The sequence below is a fragment of the Juglans regia genome, chromosome 3 (assembly GCF_001411555.2).
Source record: "Juglans regia cultivar Chandler chromosome 3, Walnut 2.0, whole genome shotgun sequence".
In the NCBI taxonomy this organism is placed as follows: Eukaryota; Viridiplantae; Streptophyta; class Magnoliopsida; order Fagales; family Juglandaceae; genus Juglans; species Juglans regia.
This window is the reverse complement of record NC_049903.1, coordinates 20,946,374-20,956,905: the sequence shown is the minus strand read 5'-3', so window position 1 is coordinate 20,956,905 and position 10,532 is coordinate 20,946,374. Positions and strand designations below refer to the sequence as shown.

Here is a 10,532-nt window from a genome sequence, read left to right as displayed (position 1 = left end):
TTGTAACTTTGTCGTGCTTCAATTTTATACACGTTCAATTGTGCACACACCCTATGCCAGATACAAGCATACGGTCTCCGCCCAGGTACTGGACCCATCATGAAAAATTTGAGTTTTTTCAAATAGGTCTACTTTTTTCCAAAAGACTTGTGTGGGGCTTGCATAATGCAGGCCTATACAAATTATTTCCATTTATTTATGTGTACATGCACTCAATAATAGAGTTGCATTATTAAAAAGTGAGGAATTTCATGAAAGCACCACCATGGACATGATCGATCAGATTAGCCATGCTTCATTTGATGTCAATCTTATGAATTGTCTCTAATGATAAAACTAAATGGTTTAAATTAGTATGGCATTTGTGAGCCCTCGTGATGTGTATGATGAATCTTCAATGGTTGAATATTCATTCTCTCAAATACTTTTCTGCAGGAGATTAACCATGCTGGTGCTGGAGGGTTGTGGGCAGAGCTTGTGAGCAACAGAGGTCATTTCTATATAGTCTAAACTTCCAATGTACAAAAGAGTTTGCTGAAGAAGAAATCGACTTTTAATTTCTGTTTGATTTCGGGCATCTGTGTTTTCAAACTGAAATACTAGATCACCCTTACAATCGTAAAAGAAGATTTTGAATGCTTCATTATATAGCAAACTGCATCTATTGGAACTCACAGAGAGAGAGAGAGAGAGAGAGAGAGAGACCCCAGTGGAATCAGTGTTTCAATATGTGTTGATCTCGAGTACTGAGATTTTTAAAACGTTTATACTTTTGAGATTCTTAAAAGTTATATTGGGATCCAACTATCCACGAAGTTGTTTGCTTAGCATTGGTACCCAAAAAACAATGCTTGCCGAACTTTCATATAAATTTTATGACTTTGATATGGTCTTGTACAACCAACTTTTTAAATGCAAGACCTCATCTTTATATTTTAGTGTTAGGGATTCTCATAAAGTTTCTTTACCAGGATTTGAAGCTGGGGGACCTGATATCCCCTCAAACATAGACCCTTGGTCTATTATTGGTGATGAGTACTCATCCCTTACACTGTCCACGGAGCGCTCATCATGTTTTGAGCACAATAAGGTTGCACTCCGAATGGAGGTACTATGTGACGCAGAAGGTAACAATAGCTGTCCAGCTGGGGGCGTTGGTGTTTATAATCCGGGCTTCTGGGGCATGGTAAGTTGACACTTTTCTACGACAAGATCACTAATTTGCATAATGCCTCTCTCTCTCTCCACCTTATCTGTATTAGTTAAAAAGTTTAATCCCGTGTGCAGGGAACATAATTTTTTTTGTTGGGAAAATCTTGAATGTGTTAGGACACAGTTACAGTCCATAAGGGTTTTAGGATGTTTAGGTGTCTAGGCAACAGGATGATATGTCCTGCATCTTTTATATCATAATTCTGCCAAGTTATTCTTTCAGACTTCTGATTTGGTACAAACTCACTTTTGTTTTCTTTCAGAATATTGAGAAAGGAAAGAAATACAAAGTGGTTCTGTATGTTCGTTCATCAGGAGCAATTAATGTATCCGTGTCATTGACGGGGCCAGATGGCTTGGAGACACTGGCAACTCAGGACATAATGTGAGCAACATTTGTACATTCTTTCAGTGTTCTGTAAATATTTTCTAATCAAACAGGGCTAATATATCCTTTGAAATACATTTGACTGCCTCTCAGAGCTTCTTCTTGTGATGTCTCAAACTGGAAAAAGATGGAGGTCCTGTTGGAAGCCAACGCCACAAATCCTAATTCAAGACTTCAATTGACTACAACCAGAAAAGGAGTTATTTGGTTTGACCAGGTGTCAACTATGCCCGTGGATACATATAAGGTATCTGTTTCTTTCTGAAGTCATATATGGTCATTTCATGAGGTATGCATGCACTCAAACTGTGGTTTATTTACATATATAAGATTGATTATACATGTACATGTGATACAATTATGATAAAAGTTTGTTAACGAATGAGTTGAAGGTCTTCTAGAGGGATGATCAGTGAATTCATTGTCCATCTTATGTAATCTGGTGTGGATGGATTTTTCCTGTGAGCTATCCTTTTCTTCACATCATCCATATCCCATACCATGAATTGTAATGTATACATGTACCCTAGTGTTTATTATGCCTGATGCATGCCATGCAACTTATAGTATGTAAATTTTGATTCTGAAAATATTTATTAAAGAAAAAGATTTGTGAATATAAGATGGTTTAAGATGATTCATTCTTCATTTAAAGGCTCCCTTGCAGCGATAATCAATTGTTAGTCCGGATAAGGGAATTTATGGTGAACTAGAACTCGTGGCATGAACTTGACTTCTTGACTGTCTACTCCTTGCTAAAAAAATAAAAAATTAGAATAGGGTAGTCTGATAATTTACAAAAATGAAATTTTTTGCAATCTTTCTGTCATCTCAGAATCTACCAACAAAAAGTCTCTTGCAGTCACTGCAAGTGGTAATTATCTGCTGCATTACCTTAAGCTATTGTTGTTTCTTTCTTTGATATCAACCCCTTTACAAGGTAGTATAAATTGAACTGGTCAATTGAGAATTTTGGACTTTATCCTGGGAAATTCCATTGTGAGAAAACAATAAATAATGAACACATTTTAAAAGTTCTTTTGCGAAAAATCTTAAACAAACTTCATAGATCGTGCCATTTTTGTCATCTACTTGAATAGTGTTCAGCCACCATTACACCACTTTAAGTTTATGAAAGTGATATGTATGTAATGATATTGAAAAGTAATACATGCTGAAAGAAAAACTATAAACCTTGTTTGATCAATTTTCATACTCTGATGCATTTTAGAATTGAACTTAGTCGTGGTACTTCAAAACTTCAATAAAGATTAAGATATGCAAGGTTTCACCTTTAATCGTTTGAGCTTTGATCGCATTGGAAGCTGTTATCTTCAGCGCAAGTTGTTCATAATAATTATATTTACTTATTATCAAGTTTTAACCTGAATGCTCACCGAGAGCCTCTTGTTATGGCTTAGTACATATGCATTCCTTTGAGATCTTGTTAGTCTTCAAAAAACTGTCTTGGCACAGGGACATGGTTTCCGAAGTGAGCTTGCTGAAATGCTAGCAGATCTAAAACCAAAATTTATCAGATTTCCAGGTGAGCTTAAATTGTATGCATTGAGAATTCTCAATTCAGATTGTTTTAGTTATTCTTAGGAACATTTAGACTGCATTATACAGGTTTCTGAGTTTAATATTTGTGATGCTGATGCTTATATTTCCATAATACTTTATCTACATCTTCCCTTTAGGCACATGGTCGTTCATTGTTTCAAATGCTTATTTGTATCAACATTTTCTCTTTAAGATCCAAAACTATATGACATATTACTTAGCAGGAGTACTTTTGAAGGTGTGGAAAATCCATGTGTGAAATCAAATGACTTTTCTTGAAGTTTTATTCAGATGGGTCTCAGTTCAACCTTTTTTTGTCTCTTTGAAGTCTTTCTGAATTTTTATAAATGCTCCCAACTTTAAATCTTAAGCTGTTATTATTTATTTGTTATTCTGTGTTCTTGGTTGATGTCCCCATTTTGGCTTTTCTTTATACATATTATTTCTTTTCCAATAGCAATCATAAATTTGTCCAAGAACTTCTGTGAGCAAATGAGCAAGAAACTCATGGAACCTTTTGGATGGATCATTTTCTATCCTATATATCTTTGTTCCCATTACTACCTCCAACTGCACCCCATTCAAAAAGAAACAGCAGCTTCAAGATGGTTATAAAAGGTGCTGTAAATTTTAGTATGTACATTGGGGACTTTTCTGTTTGTTAATTGGCTGAGCAAGGGTTGACATCATAGTTTAATTGTTATTAAATATATAGTGTTTTATTCCTCAGAAGTTACTACCTAACTAATGATGTGCGCCCTCCAAATTATGTTGCATCAGGTGGCTGCTTTGTTGAAGGTGAATGGTTAAGAAATGCATTTCGTTGGAAAGCGACCATTGGACCCTGGGAGGAGAGACCAGGGCACTTTGGTGATGTTTGGATGTACTGGACGGATGATGGCCTTGGTTACTTCGAGCTTCTCCAAGTTGGCATCTTCTTTAATTTTGGGCGTGGAGTGTTAGCATATTAATGACCTGAAAATGTCCCATTATATGATTCTTGAGCAGATTTTAATACATTATTTTTTTATTTTCTGCAGCTAACAGAGGACCTAGGTGCATTTCCAGTATGGGTGTTCAATAATGGTACTTCACCAATGCTTGTGATTCTGACTGTTTTTCTTTCAATCTAGCAATTGAATAATAAATGTTTTGTTACTTTATATATTCAAACAATTTTACAGGTTTCAGTCATAATGATCAAGTTAGTACCTTCAATGTCAAGCCTTTTGTGCAAGTAAGTATGTGAGTTTGTTGCTCTCTATTATTAAAGATATAATACAAATAATAAAATCTACTTTTACCCTATGGTATTAGAGCAGAGGTCCTGAGTTCAAACCTTGATTCTAAACTCTATTCCACTTAATTAAATATTCCACAGGTTGAGCCCACTCATTAAGGGAGAGTCTGACTCACACGTAAGGGGTAGTGTTAAGATATATATAAATAATTAAGACATATATAAATAATTAAATCTACTTCTTCCCATTAGGTTAAGCTTTTGGAACATATGGTAATTTTCACATCGTATCAGAGTAAAGGTCTTGAGTTCAAACCCTGACTTTATATTCTATCCCATTTAATTAAATATTTCATATATTGGGCTCACTCATTGAGAGAGAGTCTAGCCCACATGTAAGAGGAAATGTTAAGAATATAATATAAATAATGAAATTTACCTCTTCCCATCACTTTAAACTTTTCGAACAAGCAGTAATTTTCACACCTATTGCATTAAGTTGATCAAGTTGATATTTTTGTTTCTTTGATGATAAATGATTTAATTACAGGAAGCCCTCGATAGTATTGAGTTTGCTAGAGGTGATCCTAATTCTACGTGGGGTTCTATGCGAGCTGCAATGGGACATCCAGAACCATTTGACTTGAGACATGTTGCTCTTGGGAATGAGGATTGTGCGAAAAAGAATTATCGAGGTTTCCTTATTGGCCTACCTAGATAGGGCCCACAATCTCTCCCTCCCTCTCTCTCTCTCTCTCTCTCACATGCACACCTTTGCATAGTGTGTACGCGCGCACACACAAACTCATGTAACTCTTGCTCAGAGAGTGTCTTTTTACTCATTCTTTCAATTTAGAATGACTCAGAAAACATAATACTAGGTATTATCCTAATGCACAAAAATGATTGCAATACTAAACAGGCGATGCTAGAAAGTTGCATATATTCATTCAGTTGCAAAATAATGAGAAACAGTTGGTAATTATTCTGAGATACTATTGCATTGCAAGAACTTCATGTTGGAGGGAAAGAAAGCTGCAATGAAAGACATTCAGATCTTCATTAACATAGTCATTTATGCTTCTGTTAGCAACACATCACCTTTAAAATCTCTCATCATTGAATGGAGTTGTTTTCATATTTTCTTGCCTCACTGGTAAGAAATAGTTAGCCACAGGAAGAAATAGTACCTGAATTCTTGAAATGCTAGATGGATGTATTTATTTTTCCTTCTTACTTGTGTGCACCAAAAGCTGAGTGCTACCAGAAAAACACTTTTAACTTTGGTTTCCAAGTGGATTGTGAAGTGTAATGCTTGCTTAATTTGACTGACTGCAATAACCATTATTCCTTCCAAAAACATTTAGAAACCAAAGAATTCAGAAAACAATTGCCAAAGCAATACAGATTCTGAGTGATGCATCTGATTTATGACTTTATTCTTCTTCTTTTATTGTTCATTGACCAGGAAATTACCTCAAGTTCCATACTGCCATAAAGAAGGCTTATCCAGACATCAAAATTATCACGAATTGTTTCGGATTTTCTCGAAAGTTGGATCACCCTGCAGATTTTTATGATTATCATGTAAAATTCTCATCTTCAATTCTTGTATTGATATGTGAATGGAGCCATTTCAATGATCTTTTATGTCTTATAATATGAATATCTTCCGTCCTTACTCTGTGCTTTTGGTTAGCTTTATACATCTGCCAACAACATGTTTTCGATGGCTCATCGATTCGATGTTACATCACGTGCTGGTCCAAAGGTGTGATGCTGTCCTTGTATGGTATAACATATGCATTTGATCAAATGCTTAAAGGGTTTTCATTGATATGCGTCAGGCTTTTGTAAGTGAGTATGCTGCAACTGGGAAAAATGCTGGCAAAGGAAATCTTTTAGCAGCGCTGGCCGAGGCTGCATTCCTTATCGGGATTGAACAGAACAGGTTTGATGTAATTTTTGAACTTGCTTACTGTAAAATTGTGCTTGCAATTAATTCAATTCAGTCCAAATTTGACAAATCTTTTTCCTCCAAAGCATTCTTTAGGGGAACCATGAAACGAATCCTAGAAAAAGAAAATAAAAATATCAACTCTGAATTGATAGTTTTTGGTGGAAGTTGAGTTTTCCCCAGTCGTTTTCCTAATCTAAATGTTAGAATTGTGTTCTAAAAGTGTTTTAAACTTGTGCATTATTATTAAAAAATTAATTTTTTATTTTTTTTTATTTTCTTAGATGAATGTTTATTCCCTGGGCATATCTATTTATTTTAATTCGTATATATCTCATTAGATGCATTGTATGTAGTTCTCAAGCCATTAAGACCATGATTCAGGTACACTTGACGAGACTAGTCCACTGAGATGAATTTGTTATTCACATTCATTAATAGCAAATAGTTCTTAATGTTATTAACTTAATTATACTCAAATATTGAGTATAGGTCAATTTGATATGTGATGGAGTGAGATTTTGAATGTTCAATACCTTTCTTCATTTTCGCCCAAGCTTCCTTTTACATTTTTCCTTGGTAACATTGAACATATCAAGTTTTTGGTTAAAAAGGGAAATAAAAGCCCATCCAAAAGCCTTAGAAAGAATGATGTCATTTAAGATGGTTTGGTTGTGTGCAACAAAGGGATCTGCTAATAAAAGAGTTATTTGATTTAAACAAAAGGGGCCACCCAAAAGACAATAGATTGGTGTGATAAACCAAATGATAGCTGAATTTTAATGGATGATATGGCTGCAAACAAAGGTGTATGGTGGGGACCCCCTCTCTTAATGAAGGCATAGATGGTTGGCTCGTTATGAGAAATAATGTTTCGTCTACAAAGTAATTTTACAAAAGTAAACTTACAAATTGATGTGGCTTGATTTGGTATATTAGATTGGAAAACTCTTTTTATTGACTTCTCATATCGAGTTACATAAGTTTGTAAAAATATTTTGTAAGATCCTTCTATAAATCTACCACCTCGCTAGCTGGTTATTTGCCTTTCCCATCGTTGCTATTACTTTAGGTGCCTAAAATTCATGGATTCTCAAATAGAGTGGAATCGAAGTAGAATTCTTTGCTGAGCTGTCTTTTGCTTTTCTTTCTTTCTTTCATTTTGTTTGATTTTCCTTTTCTTGAGGAAAGTGGGAATCCAAAAGGCTCACCCGCACAACCAGATAGGAGTGTTGGGTGAAGAACCATTATTCTAGAAAACATCCAATCTGGAGCCCACATCTTGTGAGGGACGTTCTTGCCATTAGGCCAAAGTGTTTGGCCTTTCCTTTTCTGTGTCTGTTCATGCTTTGCTAACCAAACTAGTGCTTTGAGTGTGAGCCTTTATGTAGTGATAAATTCATGCTAAGGAAATGTGTAAGATACGTGCAAGCTGCAGAACAACGAAAATATTAGCTTCTAATCAGGTCTCTAGTTTAGTGAAAAAGAAAGCAAAATAGGAAAAGTATGAAAGAAAGGGAAAAACCATAAAATGGAAACCAATGCCCATTTAGTTTGACAAATAAGTACCAAGTAGAGTATATAATTAGCATCAATTTTCCGAAATTGACAATGCTATGTCTCTCAAACAACCCTAAATCCTGGAGTTTCCAGATGGGTTTGTATGCATAAATTAAGGATCTTGATCTTCAATTTCTTTTGCTATTAATTAGCTTCTATACAAGTAAAAGTTTTAGTGTGCCAATCAGAAAGAAAAGCTGCTAAGGACTTCCATTTCTTTCTTCAATGCAGTGATGTAGTTAGCATGGCAAGCTATGCACCACTTTTTGTGAATGACAATGACAGGCGGTAATTTCTCTCAAAATTTTATCATAAAATAATTTTCCAGATATTTTACTTCAAAAGTGAAAATTCCGCCATTATATAATTGTTATACTGTGATTGAAAAACTCTATTAAGGTGGAGTCCAGATGCAATTGTCTTTAACTCTTCACAGCTGTATGGAACACCAAGCTACTGGGCACAACGTTTTTTCAGGGAGTCGAGTTCAGCAACTGTTCTTCATTCAACACTCCAAACAAATACATCCACTTCCCAGCTTATTGCATCTGCAATTATGTGGGAAAACTCTGGTGATAGCAAGAGTTACCTAAGAATAAAGGTGTGCTTCCTCATGACTGACCTCACTATTTTTATACTGCAATGCTTCCTACCCAATTTCCAGCACCTTCAAATTCAAACATCTTCATAGATTTTACTTTGTTCAGGTGCATTATCTGGTTACTTGTTTACACGAATATCTTGTCTTATTCCATACATGTGGTTGATAATGGCAGAGAAATGGTTTTCCTAGCTATTTAGTTATTCTGAATTTGATAGCTGCATCATACGCTTTTAGAATTGAATGGAATATGGCTTATATATCTATGTGGCACTGTTATTAATTTGAGATAATTTTTATTTATTTTATTCTTTGCAGATTGTGAACTTTGGAAACGACACAGTTAATCTCAAGATAAGTGTGGACGGATTGGAACCCAACTCCACACTGTTATCTGGGTCAACAAAGACCGAACTCACCTCTGGTAATCTAATGGATGAGAATTCCTTCAATGAGCCAAATAAGGTAATTCAGGAATCGGTTTTTTAGTAGTACTAGAAGACATGTCTGAATTGTTGGGGGGCTTCTCCAGATATTCAGATATACTTCTGCATGCTATTTTGTAGGTAACATTTTAGATTGTCTTCATTATCATTACCTTAAAGTAAAGATGATCTTCAGACATTTTTGAAAGGTTAGGAAAGGTTTTCGATTTATAGTTATGAAGTGAAATATTCATTGACCAAGACAATATCCTATTGCTGAAAAGACTTGATTTAGTTAGCCACCTAATATTCGGCTATTCACATCTTCTTGCCAATGTGATATCCATATAGGATCATATCTCTTGGTCTATTTCTGTCAATCTTACTGTTCAAGAATATTTTCTGTTGAATATTAAAGTTGACCAAAGGTGAAATAACATATAGCTAGCTCTAAATAAAATATGGGTCAAATATTTCCCCAGCATAAACTTATTGTCTTCCATTGTATGTATACAGGTCAAACCTACCCAGAGTCCACTTGAAAATGCTGGCAAGGACATGGATGTCGTACTCCTTCCATATTCTCTCACTTCATTTGATCTGTTGAAAGGATCTAGCAACCTCAGAACCGCAAGAACTGATTATTTCTCTAGATCATCATCTTTTTAAAATATTAACTGATGAAATATCAAGTACTACTGTACTTTTGAGAAATAAAGGTAAAATAAAGGTAATAACCCAACAAAAGATGGCATGCTTGCGTGCAAATTATTCAGTTGGAATGTCATGTTGTATGTAATATCAAACTCGTTTCTTTTGGAATATCTGGAATGTCTTTTTTTTTTATTTCGTGGGGAGAGGTGGATTTCGAACTCTAGACCTCCATTTTGAAGGCCGGGGGGGTTATGCCAACTTTCATGCTTGTAAGTATATGTATGAATGCTCTTTATCGTTGGTGATGAAATTATATCCTACTGTTCGTTTTATGAGTTGAATTTAAGATAATTTGAACTTTTTTGTTCTCTATGAGCTAATTTATGAGCTTGTGCTTCGAGTTGTGGGTTGTGTAATTTCCAGGCCATATTGTAAAAGGGATAGTAGTTTTAGGGTGTAAGTGTAATTATCCCAAGTAATTTATTTGGTGTTAAAGGGTTCCTCATTCTCAAAATAACATGTTGCTACATAATCAGTAATGGTCAAATCATGATTGCATCGGATGTAAATAACCGAAACTTTAAATTGCAAAAGCGAAACCTAGGGTTTAAAAACTTGTATTAGCAAAATATACAATTTGATTAAACCTACCAATGTTGGATTTGTAGTGCTTGGTTTGTTGGTATGTTGGTCTGATTTGATAACCCAACCCAACAAGAATGCATTATGATTTTTTTGGCAGATTTTTAATGAGGCTTGGGCCATGGAGTGCAGCTCGAAGCGAAACTCAGGCAAAGAGTTTGCTCGAAGCTTGCTCAAGCGAATGGTAGACAAAGAGTTTGCTCGAGCTGCACTCGGCACTCCGCTCAAATGAAAAAAGCATAATAGTGAAAATTAGGGCTTCTGCTGTGTGTCACTATAAATATGTCCTT

General features: G+C 35.1%; 1 protein-coding gene across 1 annotated transcript; it reads left to right on the top strand.

Moving 5' to 3' along the window:
- Positions 1–405: 405 nt before the first annotated feature.
- On the top strand, positions 406–9,915 carry LOC109014627 (alpha-L-arabinofuranosidase 1-like; the record flags this gene model as incomplete). The annotated part of the gene is made up of 16 exons (XM_035688720.1): positions 406–490; positions 972–1,186; positions 1,476–1,597; positions 1,694–1,847; positions 3,077–3,146; positions 3,944–4,089; positions 4,204–4,249; positions 4,348–4,400; positions 4,954–5,098; positions 5,872–5,990; positions 6,103–6,174; positions 6,251–6,354; positions 8,152–8,208; positions 8,320–8,521; positions 8,840–8,986; positions 9,463–9,915. Coding segments are annotated over 16 exons (1,890 nt in total), but the record flags the coding sequence as incomplete, so codon positions are not given.
- Between the last annotated feature and the right edge of the window lie 617 nt (positions 9,916–10,532).